This window comes from Opisthocomus hoazin, chromosome 13 (assembly GCF_030867145.1).
Source record: "Opisthocomus hoazin isolate bOpiHoa1 chromosome 13, bOpiHoa1.hap1, whole genome shotgun sequence".
Taxonomy (NCBI): Eukaryota; Metazoa; Chordata; class Aves; order Opisthocomiformes; family Opisthocomidae; genus Opisthocomus; species Opisthocomus hoazin.
In genome coordinates, this window is record NC_134426.1 from 18,494,388 (window position 1) to 18,508,699 (window position 14,312).

The 14,312-nt window shown below is 52.6% G+C and overlaps 1 protein-coding gene and 1 long non-coding RNA gene across 7 annotated transcripts in view; one reads left to right on the forward strand and one right to left on the reverse strand.

Moving 5' to 3' along the window:
* Positions 1 to 2,153: 2,153 nt before the first annotated feature.
* LOC142363041 (uncharacterized) lies at positions 2,154 to 8,949 on the reverse strand. 2 transcript variants are annotated; one of them, XR_012765444.1, is made up of 3 exons: positions 8,559 to 8,949; positions 3,401 to 4,097; positions 2,154 to 2,231 (listed from the first exon to the last, which is right to left on the reverse strand). It is a non-coding gene; the product is annotated as an uncharacterized LOC142363041 (long non-coding RNA). The 2 variants fall into 2 exon arrangements; XR_012765445.1 differs by lacking the exon at positions 2,154 to 2,231 and adding an exon at positions 2,358 to 2,938.
* A 97-nt stretch (positions 8,950 to 9,046) lies between these two features.
* Positions 9,047 to 14,312, forward strand: part of MTMR3 (myotubularin related protein 3) — an 80,629-nt gene continuing 75,363 nt past the window's right edge. For all 5 annotated transcript variants that reach the window (XM_075435046.1, XM_075435044.1, XM_075435045.1 and 2 more), the window contains exon 1: positions 9,047 to 9,211. Coding sequence is in view for 4 of the 5 variants with exons in the window: in XM_075435044.1 (XP_075291159.1) it covers positions 9,197 to 9,211 (15 nt within the window). In the remaining variant the exon portion in view is untranslated. The remainder of the gene's footprint in view (positions 9,212 to 14,312) is intronic.

A 14,312-nucleotide genomic window follows, 5' to 3' on the forward strand; every position in this document is an offset into this window, starting at 1 on the left:
TCCTCGGAGAGACCGCGAAGGGCGGCCCCGGCAGCGGCGGGGAACGCCCCGGGGAAGGGGTGCCGTGGGGCCGTGGCAGCCGGGACCCCACGCAACCCTCTTGCCGCTGCCCTCGGCTTCCCCGTCCGGCAGATGGCTGCATGCCGCCGTCCGGTGCCGCAGGCCCAGTACAATTCCTGTGCCGGTCACCGGCAGCAGACGGGTCAGGTTGGTGACGGGTCAGCTCGGTGACGCCTGCACCCCGGCGTTCCCCGGGCTGCGGGAGCACAGCGGGGTGCAGGCGGGGATGGACGCGTCGGACCATCACTAACTTCGGTGCTGCGAATGGTCTCGCTCCTCTGCCCTGACCATGCGGAACTCCTCCTCGCCTAGGCCGGAGTCTGGGTTCAGCGGGTAAAGTAGCCCAAGTTAGACACCCCCGCGTCCTCTCTCGTGGCTAATTGGGAATGGGCTGTAACGAGGTTACAGCAGCCGCTCCCCCAGTCCTCGCAGATGTGGGATGGTCGGTATTGCGAGCTCCCAGGGTCCAGCTGCGTGCGCCGGCGTTGGGGTGCTCATGGCTCTCCGGCAGCTCCGTGGAGGAAGCCGGCAGCTCCCTGCTCCTCCCCGCGCCATCCCGGCCAACACGTCCTCACTGACATGCCAACGCCGAGCAGAGGGCAGCACGGAAAGGCTGTGTCGTTTTCACATCTGGTAGGGTACTGTTGATTTGCACGTTAAATGTCGCGATGGGTTGTCCGCAACCTGCGATTTTCACCATTCTTTCGCCACACCTTTGGAATGTCTCATTCTTCAATGCATTATTTATTATCTCTCTTTCTCAGACAGCACCTACACACGTCAGCCCTCGGACTGGGGCTGCAGCACCACGCGCTGTGCAAACAACCCACCGGAGCAAAACTCCAGTAGCGATGTCCGCTCCGAGGCTTGCTCCGATTGCTGAGCAGAGGAGAGCTCTTGGCAACTGAAACACGATTCCTCTGCAAAGGCGCCTGCTTATTCTCCCCCTTTGCCAACCTTCCGCCAGAGCAGCGGTGGCAAGGCTCCAAGTGACTCAGTGGGCTTCGAATCTGCCGTCAAGCTGCTGTTCCTCTTTTTTTTTTTTGTTACCTTACCAATTGTGTGTTACACGTTTGATTTCCTAAAGCACTGTGAATGACTGAAGCCTCTGCCCAAAACATGGGTGATATTAACTATGTAGTTAGATAATTATATGTATTTGTACAAAAATTAAATTCAATCTGGGAAATGAATAGAAAATGAAGAAGCCAACCAAAACGTGCATCTGTTCACCTGTGTAGAACACACCAGAGACCTTCAGTAGTTCCCGACAGTACAAGTCAAATCTGCAATCTTAGCGCAGATCCCAGCTCTCCAATCCCAGGGCGCAGGGTAACTGCTGGCCCTCTCGCACGGGCAGGGCAAAGCATTAAAACAGCTCGCAGGCTGCTGAGGTCTGCTGAAAAACCCTGCTTTCAAGGTCCAATCCAGAGCAGTCTGGATCCAGCGGGCTTTGGATCAGATCCGAAGTGGAGAACTTCTCCAGCCAAAAGCTTTTGGAGAAGGAGCTTTGGTTAAAAGGATCCTTCTCTGGTGCGGTTCATGGACGGGAGGGAGTGGTTCAGTGCTGACTAACCGTGTGCTTTACCAGATGTCACAAGTCAAAGGCTGGGAGGAGTGCCCTGGCTCCAGGAGCGCTGTCCGTGTTCTGACAGCCGGACACCAGCTATCTCCCCGGTGCTATCTGTGCGGTAAGGACACTCCTGGCTCGGCTCACGATAAGACACCAAGGCAGCCTTTTCGTTTCCAGCAGCACAAGAAGCACCAAGAGCAGGACGGAACAGCTGGAGTGGCCCCAGGAACATGCTGCTGGAGGTCGCTCTGGTTTCTTTGCCTGTCTGTCACGATGGGGCACTCGGCTCCCTGCACAGCACCAGGGCTCCCATGGTCCCTGTGTTTTCTCAAATTCTGCCTGAAAGTCCCAAATGACAGCCTGGGGGTAGTTAGAATATCTGCTTCCCTTCCGCGCTGTTCGCCTCCTGTTCGCACAGCAGTCTCAGTGGCTCTGGGGCCAAGCTAGCTGCTTCCCGCATGCCGACCAGGCCAGGCTCACCTGCTGTGCCCTCCCTTGCTCCAGAAGGACAGCACGGAGGGTTTCAAGACAGCAGCCTGCCCGCGCGCTGCTTCCACTCAGGTCTGAGGGTGCAGGAAACCCTGAAGGACCGTCAATTCTAAACACATTTAAAAAACAGAAATAAAATGAGTGAGTTACAAAGTGACCAGAGGAAAATGTCAGTGTAATCTAAAAAAAAGATATAACCATAGTACTAAATTGCAAAGTTGTGGAAATTGGCCATTATATTTTCCAAGCAGCTGAAATGCAATTACAGTAATAATAATGAATCGGTATAGCCTTGGGCTCCGCAATTTTTCAGCCCAGCTCTACTTTTTCCTTTCATACATTTCATCTTACTGCTATACACATGAGCTTCTCAAGGACTAATGGAAGTTGTAAGCCTTCCACAGCGTGTCCTTCAGAGTCACAGAGACAGCGGTATTATTATCATTAAACTATTGACCTGAAGGATCCTACCATAACTTACTAAATATCTTTTCAAGTTCCCATCGCTCTCCGATTAACCCCCTCTAAGTACATTCTTCGCATAAAGTCTCATTGTTGGCTATTTTTTATGCAAAGCCACCAGAGATGGCCCAAGACACATCTTGCTTCATCCTCCGCATGGCATTGCATCTGCACAGGGGCAGAACACCCATCCCCCTTTCTCCGAGAGGCGGCAGGTACAGCATTCGCTCGGCCAGTGGAAGTTGCTCAACTTCTGAGAGCTTTAATGGTGCAAGTTCCTGTGGGTGGGCACTCCCTCCTCTGACGCCTGTGCACCGCTGCGGGCACAGTCCTGCGTGGGTTACCAGCGTACTCCTACAGTGTGAAGAATTATCACTTAAGACGATCAGTTAAAACAATATCAATTGCTGAAGCAGCTCCTCTGATCAGACAGCTTAGCTTCTTGCTGCCTTATGTTTCTCTTTTATACCATAGGATAATAACTATCTAACTTCAGGAGGAAGGATCTTAAGTGTCCTTATTAAGAAAAATAATGATATTATTTATAAAGCAAAATAATAAAAATAAAAAATACATACGCTTTATTATTAAAATCATTTTTCAGGAAGCATTGTTGTAGCAACATGGTACCCAACAGCTTAAAGCTGTGTCAGTTAGCTTTTCCAAAGAATAGACATGTTCAGTATAAAACACTTTGAACACTTCACTTTTTCGTGGCTTACTAGGCAAACAGCATGGATTATTAGTCTTTTAAGTATAAGAAAATAATGTAAGTGGAAATAAAACAATACTTCCAAAGGCTCTGCCTGCACTGACCTGCTGGCATATCTTCAGTACTGATGGCTTCAGCTTGTCCTTCCAGGTACAGAACCGCCTTGCACACCGCGGTGTCATCCGGCACCCGCAGAGCGATGCAGCAGCAGGGTGTTCGAGAGAGATCCTGCAACGGAGTGCTGTCCTCAGGCGTCCGTGCGGAGCCAGGCTTGGGCGGCTGCGCTCCTGACTTGAAACACTGTCCCCAACGCTGCTTGCAGTGTTTGCTCAGAAATGTTGTAGCTGTTCCATTGAAGCTTTCAGAGTCCCCCAAAACTTCGTCTTTGATTAGTCCTGTAATAATGCTCTCGATGCATAGCCATAGCCAAGACAGCTCCGTTGTGCTAGCTTCCCTTCAGCAAAGCGCCACTCATAGAACATCTTGTTTTAAAACAGGGTTATTACAAGACAAAAAATCCTAAAATGAAACTGTTGGAAAATGTTCTGACAAAAATGATATTTACGAATAAAAATCCCCTTATTTTCAAATTACTCATTGACTTCTCAAGAGAATGAGTCAGAGCATCGATTTTTTGGGCCCCATGAGGATGACTGACAGAGTGGGTGCCTCTCACCCGGCACATCTGAACACGGGAAGCCTCACGCTGTGCTGAGCCTGATGTCCTCACCGCCCGCCATATGGATTAAACGAACGATGAAATAACTGCTTGTTTGATGGGAGCAGAAAGAATGGAAGCGCCTACACAAAGAGGAACACAGTATAAACACAGTGGTCAGAGATGGGTCCGAGTGCAGCTTTACCTTCAAGCATTCGTAAAAGAAAAGGAGAGTAAAACGAGTGAAACACCAAGGTAAGGCAAAAGATGAAAAACCAAACGAACTGGGAGAGGCAGGACGAAGAGAGCTGCTTTTGGATAGAAAACCGGCCACAGAAGCCAGTTTGGAGCCCCGAGAAAGGGAACTGCCCTGCGTTTCATGGTCTGCCTGTTCTTACAGAGTCAGGACTTGGCGTGTTGTTTGTTTTCTTTAAGACATATCTGACCGTACCATCAGTTTTTCATCATAACAGAAACAGCCCACAAAGTCCGAGTTTGGCTGTTTGGATCACGAGGGTGAAGGGTAATAAAGGTTACTGGATGGTTACAGCGCCAGGAGAGACCCCGAGAGACGTTTGGTTTTGCCATTTCTCGCTGTGCCAGGTGCAGATCGCTCCAGGATTGCATCTCACACCCAGGATGGGCACAAAAGCTGGCCTCTGCGCGGAGGCGACCCGAGGGACCGGGGTGGGGTGCTCCGGAATGGGATGCTGGCAGCCTCCACCACGACCACACGCAGATTTTAAATGCACCCTTACTGAATACAGCTAATAACTCCAATGACATTTGGGTTGCGACTGCAGCCCAGAGAATATCTTTCCACACCAGGTACCCCTTTTTGTAAGAAGCCAACTAGTAAATCCATGGCTGTGTCTCAAACAGCAAGAGAGGTTTGGAAAGGACTGGTTGGATCCTCAGAGTCAGTTCTCAGCTGCTGGTGGCAACCGCATCAGGGCAAGGCAGCTCTGGGAAGGACGACCCACACCCTCAGGACTGGAGCTGTTGGAAGCTCTCGGGTTCTCATGTTTCAGCCCAGACTTTTCATGGCCATCGGATACTTGTTTGCTCTTACACTAACATCACCCTTGCTCTTAAGGGAAATGTGCTTACTTCCGTGTTTACTCCCTGAAGTTTCATACAGAACAACAGTATCCCTTCTTAGCATTCATTTTTTTGGCTAATCAAATGATTTCAAGGTCCTTGCATAAGAAAAAAACAGGATTACCCTGTAATTATTTTCCAGCTACATTTTAAGTTTGCGTCCCTTGATTAAAAGGTATAATGGCATTAACACTTTCCCCTTCTCCTGGAAATATCTCTGTGGGTATATGCTTTTCATCAGAGCCGCTTCATATTGGCAGTTCTCAGTCATCTTGAGATCAACCAATACACCCAGACTTTTCGCTTCTTCTGTCATTACCAAATACTGAGCTCCCAGCTTGCAGCAGAGATTCTTGTTAGCGATTCCCAAGTGCATGGCCTTGTACTTTCCACTACTAAATTTCGTCCCATTTCCAGTGTGCCAGCACTCAATGTTATCCAGCTCTTCCAGCAACAGATAGTCCCTCTGAGATGGTGCCTCCCAACTTTGTGCCCTCAGCAAATGCCACCGGCTCACTCCTACCTTTTATTCCAAGGCCTGACTGAAAAATACTATGCAAGATCAAAAGAATGTAAGCCGTGGCTGGCTGGGTCAGCCGACGGTCCCCGTGCTCCCGTCTCCGAGAGGGGCAGTCAACGATGCGGTTCAGGGAGAGCCACTTTCCACTCTCCTGTCCTTTGGCACTCCCCGCGCAGTCACAGGTGACTTCCCTGCCTTTTCCATGCAGCTTTTCTTTCTGGACCTCCCCTCCATTAATTATTGAATCAATTTTTGAACCTGCTGATACTCTCCAAGTCATCTCGTGAGGAGCTCAGCTCCACCCTCACTGTCTACCTTTCCACCCAAACTGTTGTCATCTGTCTGTAGCTAGCTTCTTACCTACCACACAGCTCCCCAGATAAACCACACATTTGCCATGTGGCACCGCATTTAATATCCTATTAAGTCCAGTTAGATTAAATCTATTGTGTATCCATTGTCTAGAAAACAATTATCAAGGTATAATTTTAGTTAAATGCAATCTATTTTTAGTAAAGCTCTGCTGCATTTTCGTTTATTTTCCACTTACTTGTCTGTCCCCAGCTACTTTTTCCTTTACATTTTTTCCTAAGCTTTTAATGTTCTTGAGGTCAGACTAACAGGTGTCTAAATGACTGGATCGCTTTTCTTCGTGCTCCTTAAGAACCGACCGTGCTTCCCTAGTTCCTCGGTAATTCATTACCACCCTCAACCTGACATTAAAAACTGTGTTCTGGATGAGTAAGGATATGTTCCAGGTCCGTCAGAACTGTGGGCTTGGAACACCTCGCTCCCTGAGCTGCCGCTCAGGTTCTCACAGGCCTTGCTCTCCCTTTGGGTAGAGTAATTCCCATTTCCATAAAACAATTCTCATTAGCTATCATCCTTTACCCTGATCATCATAGAAAATAGAGGAAAAAGTCATTTAACATGGGGCCATTCCTAACATTTATTAAAAAATGGACTGGAACGTAAGACATGGAGAGACTCAGAACACAAGACATGGAAAGTCTCCATAAAACGTGTTTAACCATATAGGTAAAGATATGCCCAAGTAGACAATTTGCCTCACTGAAGTAAGCAGCTGGAAGCGCACAGGTTTTCCTCTCATAGTGATGGCACTCCAGCTAGTTCCCCCCTTTAAAAACCAGGAGGAGCAGCCAGCAGGTCCTGCTGTGCGAAAGCCCCGGGTCCCCAGGATTCAGCTTCCCAAAGTAGGTCACATTTGATCTCTGTCCAGGCACGCTGCAAAGGGCGGCCATTTAACAGGGAGTTTTCAAAATTCACATTCTGCTTCCCAATGCTGTCAACACACATCCTTTTCAGACACAGCTATACAAGCTGAACATTTTTTTCATTGCATTGCTTTTGGGTATAAACAGGCCAGGAATCCTGTTTTTCCCTTCAGTTACCTGTATTTCTTCCAAAGTTCCTCTGACAGTACATATTGACATTCAGATCACGTTTGCATTCAGATGGTGGCTTGTTTTTGGAAAAAATCCCTTCAGAGGGGCTGATTAACTTCCTTTCAAATGTTTACTGTCCCTGACCAAGGGAGCGAAGCTAGAAAATAACTCACTGCATGGCTTATATCTGAGTTTAAAGACATGGGATCCGGTGTTCTGTATTGTTCTCTCTTTAAAGCTACTTCTAGCTGAAACACGACTTAATGACAGACTGAAGTCCATCTGTTACAATGACTAGCCTTGGACTCAGAGGGAGAGTCCTGGGGATAATTTCGGAGTGCATTTTATAGCTACTTGCAAGGAAGCATTTCATTTCAGATCAAGGCAAACATGAGGAACGGGTAGAAATATCTCTCAAAAGTACAACCTGACCTACATAGGGTATTGTGAATTAAAGATATGTATAAAAATTAAGCATTAACGACCCACCACACTTGCAACAAAACCCAGACACAAATCTTGCTGCTGAAAAGGAACTCCATTGCACAAGGCTTAGTTAAAGCTCCATTTTGGAAACTGCAACGCTTCCTGCCAGCCGTACCCTGCTACCTCCGATGCAGCTGCCATTTGCCTCTCGAGCTTTCTTGTGCCTTTCTGCTGCTCAGTGCTCAATGCTCGCACCCCTTTTGCTCTATCGCTTGTCTCCCAACCTCCGTGCAGCTTTTGGCCCTCATGCCTGGCGCTGGGACCTTGCTCCCCGTTACACAGAATCACAGAATGGTCGGGGTTGGCAGGGACCTCTGTGGGTCACCCAGTCCAACCCCCTGCCCAAGCAGGGTCACCCAGAGCAGGCTGCACAGCACCGCGGCCAGGCGGGTCTGGAATATCTCCAGAGAAGGAGACTCCACAGCCTCCCTGGGCAGCCTGGGCCAGGGCTCCGTCACCCTCAAAGGAAATAAGTTCTTCCTCATGTTCAGACGGAGCTTCCTCTACTTCAGTTTGTGCCCGTTGCCCCTTGTCCTGTCGCTGGGCACCACTGGAAAGAGTCTGGCCCCGTCCTCCTGACCCCCACCCTGCAGATATTTAGAGGCATTTCTAAGGTCCCCTCTCAGCCTTCTCTTCTCCAGGCTGAACAAGCCCAGCTCCCTCAGCCTCTCCTTGTAGAAGAGATGCTCCAGTCCCCTCCTCATCCTTGTAGCCCTGCGCTGGACTCTCTCCAGTAGCTCATCTTTCTTGAACTGGGGAGCCCAGCACTGGACACAGCACTGCAGACGGGGCCTCCCCAGGGCAGTGTAGAGGGGGAGGAGAACCTCCCTTGCCCTGCTGCCCACACTCCTCTTGATGCACCCCAGGATCCCATTGGCCTTCTTGGCAGCCAGGGCACACTGCTGGCTCGTGGTCACCCTGTCGTCCCCCAGCACTCCCAGTCCCTCTCCACAGAGCTGCTCTCCAGCAGGTCCGCCCCAGCCTGTACTGGTGCCTGGGGTTGTTCCTCCCCAGGTGCAGGACCCTGCCCTTGCCCTGGTTGAACCTCATCAGGTTCCTCTCTGCCCAGCTCTCCAGCCTGTCCCGGTTACCTCAGCTGCGGGCTGCTCGGGGTGGCTTGGACAGCGGGTCCACTGACGGCACGGGGCCCCGTGTGGGCTCGCAGCCGAGCTGGGCGTCGTGACAGCAGAGGAGCAGAGCACGGCAGCAGGCCTCACGGGCCCGAGGCTCCTGCAGCCAGGCGGGTCTCCTTAGGGCCGCGGGGCTCGGGAAGGCTCCCCAGGAGGGGCCCAGGGCTGCAGGTGGGTGCTGGCAGAGCTCCTCGACTCCCCTCAACCCCCCGCTCCGGCCCGGCCCCGCCACGGGGTTATGAACGAAGGAGGGGGGAGCCAGCTGCCCCGCGGGGAGCCCTGAGGTGAGCCCTCAGGGAGCGCCGCTTCCCGCCTCCCCCCCCCTCCCCTCAGCGCGGGGCCGGGCGGCGGCTGGGCCGCGGCGGGCGGGAACGGCGCGCGCCCGGCCCCGCCCCGCCGTGGGGTGGGGGGGGGGTGGAGAGGAGGAGGCGGTGTCGGGCGCGCGCCCGCCCGCCTGCCTGGCCCCGCCGTGCCCGCGTCCCGTGCGGCCGCCATGTTGTTGTGGCCGTGAGAGGCGGCGGAGGCAGACGGGAGCCCAGCGACCCCGGCGCAGGCAGGCGGCCGCGCCCCGGGACGGGGTGTGGGGGGGGCTCCGCGCCATGCCCTGCCCCGCGGTAAGGAGCCGGCGGGGGGCGGCCGGGCCGGGCCCCGGCGTGTGGCGGCGGGGGGGTGGGCCGGGGCCTGGAGGAGCGCGGCCGGGCTGTCAGCTGCGCGGCCCGTGGGGTGAAGGCCGGCGGGGGGCTCCGCTCGGCTCGGTCGCGGGAGGAGGCGGCGGGCCGAGGCGGGCGGGCAGGGCTCCCGGCCCGGGGTGGCGGCGCGGCCCTCCGCTGCCGGGCGGGGAGGGGGGGGGCTCCCGGCCCGGTGTCCGTGGGCTGCGGGCCTGCCCGCCGCCAGCCGCCTCCCCGCCCGGCCCGCGGGGGGACGTCCTCCGGTCGGCCGTGTCGCCGGGCCGAGGGATCGCCTCCCGCCGCTGGCTCGGCTGCTCTGGCCGCGGGCGCCAAGGCGTTCGGCTGTCCCTGTGCTGGGGGCAGAGTTCCCGCTCCCTGGGGAGTGGGGCTTGTGAAGGCCGTTTGTTGGCAGGGTTTGGGGGCTTTGCTTGTGCCCCTTCCCCGTCTCCCTCCCGACGGTCCTGTTCTGTCGGCGGCGTCTGAGCGGGTGTTGCCTTGCTGGTGAGTGGTGTTTTACCCCCAGCCATTCGCTTCACACAGAATCGGAGAATCACAGAATGGTCGGGGTTGGCAGGGACCTCTGTGGGTCCCCCAGCCCAACCCTCTACCCAAGCAGGGTCACCCAGAGCAGGCTGCACAGCACCGCGGCCAGGCGGGTCTGGAATATCTCCAGAGAAGGAGACTCCACAGCCTCCCTGGGCAGCCTGTTCCAGGGCTCCGTCACCCTCAGAGGGAAGAAGTTCTTCCTCGGGTTCAGCTGGAGCTTCCTCTGCTTCAGTTTGTGCCCGTTGCCCCTTGTCCTGTCGCTGGGCACCACTGGAAAGAGTCTGGCCCCGTCCTCCTGACCCCCACCCTGCAGGTATTTGTAGGCATTTCTAAGGTCCCCTCTCAGCCTTCTCTTCTCCAGGCTGAACAAGCCCAGCTCCCTCAGCCTCTCCTCGTAGGAGAGATGCTCCAGTGCCCTCCTCATCCTCGCAGCCCTGTGCTGGACTCTCTCCAGTAGCTCCTCATCTTTCTTGAACTGGGGAGCCCAGCACTGGACAGAGCACTGCAGATGGGGCCTCCCCAGGGCAGTGTAGAGGGGGAGGAGAACCTCCCTCGACCTGCTGCCCACACTCCTCCTCGTGCATCCCAGGATCAGTTTTTGCAGTGAAGTCGTTCCCTCTTCTGCTCATTCTTTTAGGGATTGTTGTTGTATCAGCAGATGAGACCTCGTGTTCCTTCGCATCTCTCTGTACAGGAAACTATTGCTTTCCTTTTCACGCACACTTCCCTTGCTGGGGGCAGGGCGGGTGTGAGCCTGTAACCCTCTGGCAGGCTTCAGGTCTGGTGGGCTCTCTGCTGGGTGCTGTGGCCACTTGGTTTCTTGTGCGGGGAGCCTCCGTAACCAGGTGCAGTAGGGCTTGCTGCTGGAAGAGAAGAGCTTGGCGAATGAATCATGCCAGGTCGTGCTGTGTGTGGTGGTACAGCCTGGCTTTAGGGTGAAGGTAGAGGCGTGTTTAAATGCCTAGGTGAGCCTGTCTGGGAGGGGTGGTGGTGTGACTGAAGGAGCTACGGCCAGTTTCTTGTAATACCTGTCGTGCTCTAAGCTTTACAGAATCACAGAATGTTGGGGGTTGGGAGGGACCTCTGTGGGTCACCCAGCCCAACCCCTTGCCAAAGCAGGGTCACCCAGAGCAGGCTGCACAGGACCGTGTCCAGGCGGGTCTTGAATATCTCCAGAGAAGGAGACTCCACAGCCTCCCTGGGCAAAGGCTGAGGTGCCCTTAGATAGAGGGGCTGAGGTGCCGGTCGTCTGTTGTTGAAGCATGTGGTGTAGTATTTGAAAATTCACTTTTTGGTGGAGGTGAAGGAGTTTTTTGCAAAGGAGTGCTTGCAGATAACTTGAGGGGAGGAGGCTGATATCTGCATTGCTTCAGCTGTTACCGATCACGGTGGTTTTGGAAGATAAAAGTGCTTTCTTTCCTAGTACAGGAAATACTGTGAGCTGTAAGTGTTGCAACTTTCTGCAGATAAGTAAAGGCGGGGCATGGGATTCTGAAATGCTTCAGTGACAAGTGTTTCTGTGTGCGTGGTTTGGAGCTTGGGAAGGGGCAAATGTGCAGAAACGGTAGTGTTGAGTAGTGGTGGGGTTTTGAGTGATTGCACTACAAGGTGCTCCTTTCCTGCTTCAGATTATAGGAGTGATATGTTGAGAATCAAGCTTAGTCCTCTTGCTGGCAGTGTTACAGGTGCATTGCATTAACTGTCTGCACTAGCAATTATGAAAATATCCTGTTATTAAAATATGCCTGCTTGAGTGATACGCTGTGCAACCTACAAATGATACCAGTACAGGCTTGGGGTGGACCTGCTGGAGAGCAGCTCTGCGGAGAGGGACCTGGGTGTCCTGGTGGACGACAGGTTAACCATGAGCCAGCAGTGTGCCCTGGCTGCCAAGAAAGCCAGTGGGATCCTGGGGTGCATCAAGAAGAGTGTGGCCAGCAGGACAAGGGAGGTTCTCCTCCCCCTCTACACTGCCCTGGTGAGGCCTCATCTGGAGTACTGTGTCCAGTTCTGGGCTCCCCAGTTCAAGAAAGATGAGGAGCTACTGGAGAGAGTCCAGCGGAGGGCTGCGAGGATGAGGAGGGGACTGGAGCATCTCCCCTACGAGGAGAGGTTGAGGGAACTGGGCTTGTTCAGCCTGAAGAAGAGAAGGCTGAGAGGGGACCTTATAAATGCCTACAAATATCTGAAGGATGGGTGTCAGGAGGATGGGGCCAAGCTCTTTTCAGTGGTGCCCAGTGACAGGACAAGGGGCAATGGGCACAAACTGAGGCACAAGAAGTTCCGTCTGAACATGAAGAAGAACTTCTTCCCTCTGAGGGTGACGGAGCCCTGGCACAGGCTGCCCAGGGAGGTTATGGAGTCTCCTTCTCTGGAGATATTCAAGACCCGCCTGGACAAGATCCTGTGCAGCCTGCTGTAGGTGACCCTGCTTCGGCAGGGGGGTTGGACTAGATGACCCACAGAGGTCCCTTCCAGCCCCTACTATTCTGTGATTCTGTGATACCAAGTAGGTGCAATAGGTCAGCTTGATAACCTGTCAATTCTTTTTACAAAAATGGCCATCCAGAGCTGGAGGAGATAGAAATGGAGCATGCCCAGGCTTCTGAAGATAGAGGATACAATATTGTATCTCAGATCTCATTCCACCTACGTGCAAACCAGGGTGGTGGAGAGAAGTATGTTGTCAGCCTTTCAAGAGTAGGAGGAACGTGGCTGTGCAGTGCTTTGCTGGCAGTTAACCTGTGAAGAAGGAGAAGGGTATTTTTAGGCTGCTGGAGTAACAGGCAGAAGCCTGACAAGTCTGCTGCAGCAAGGAAGGAGGAATTGTTGGTGTGGGGTGAGTTGGAGGAACTGGGTTAGCATCCAACACAAAGTTCGAGGCCTTTTCACCTGCAGAGGTCAGAGGGATGTGTTGGCTGTTGCTGCTCTGGTAGCATCCAGCTGCAATGTGTAACTGGATATAAGGAGAGAGGACTCTTCTACTTGGTATCGGTGGTGTCTTCCAGAGCGTGTGACTCCAGATAGTGCATTGGTGCTTATCAGATGTTGTGAACTGGAATGAAAAGTCCAGATACTTAAATATGCACTGGTTTAATAGTTGTTTTCGTTGGCTGAGTTAAAGTGATAAAAGTTGTTTCTTTGAAAGTAAGCTTCGAAGTACTAAATTGTTTAGGCCATAATGCGCAACTGTTCTGCATTTGTCTCTAGCTTGAGTAGCTGGTGGTGTAAAGATCTGTCTATTAGATCCCTTATGGGTTTTAACTCTCTGAGAAATGCGCTGCATGATTGTTCCACTCCTCTTCTAGATATTGGTGCCATAATTTCCCAGCGCTGTTGGAAAAACTTGGGAATATGCCTAGCACTCAATTCATGCTGTAATTCTTGAGTTAGGTGGGTTGTTGAAAGAATAACTATTTCTTTATCATTGTGGTGCTTCAAAATTTTGGGGTGATTGAGTGGCTTGAGTGAAAGACCTGGAACTGAAGTTAACGTTTATTCAGGAATTTGAAATACTGTCTTTTTACTGAGGCTTGCTATGCCCAGTAAAGAGCTGAAGGCCTCAGCCCCTAATGCGTTACAGCTTCTGCCTTGGACGCTTTAATCCTGAACGGTGCAGGACTGCTGTATCCGGGCTGGTGTATTGACTTGCATACATGTCAGCTTCTCGTGTCTGCTGCTTGTGGGATGGGCAAAGGTCACCAACTACAGCATCGTCTGGTGTCAACTGTCCTTATTCAGAATGTGGTTGGTAACAGAAACAGCCAAGACGTTGTCCCCTTGCTTTGGGGTAAACAGTTGAGGAGGACTGGCAGGATGTGCTTGATATGCTCCAGCTTACGATTAAATTTCTGTGCTGAGTAGCCCGGACCTGTTCTTCCCCTCGTCTGTTTAATAGTTCCTGGTCGTGATGTGTGTAAAGGAGGTGAACACCAACTGGCTGTAGTCATTCTGGGAGGTAAAGTTTTATCCTGTAAGGAGGGCCTCAGGTCAGAACTAGGGAGAAGACCAGCCTGTAGTAGCAGGGAAGAAGTGTGGTGTTATCTTCTTGAAATCAGTGTTAGTCTGTTATGAAGTGTCTGGGTTGTGTTGGTGACCTACGAGCTGGAGGTGCTCTGTTTGCCTTCAGTAGGTAGCAGTAGGAACCTAGAACTGCAGCTCCACACCGTGCCAAAGGAGCAGGGAAGAAGAGCAAAGCAGAAGCTTTCTGGAATGTTAATCAGAATGGACAGGCTACTTCTGGATTCACTGACGTCCATCAAAGTGCTGGTTTTAAAGGCTGAACTTAAAGTATAGTTTCTCATACCTAGCTTTGGTTCATCTTCTGAAACACCTCTGCCCAAGGATCTTAAAGTGTAGAAAGCAGCAGTTGGTTTGGCGTGTGAATGTGACTGCAAGTCAAGTGCTAGTGGGAGTATGCTCTGAAGGTCTGGCTGGGGGAGCAACGGAGTAGTTCAGAGACGTTGTTCCTCCTCATGGGTGTTAATGCTGGAAATGGTTG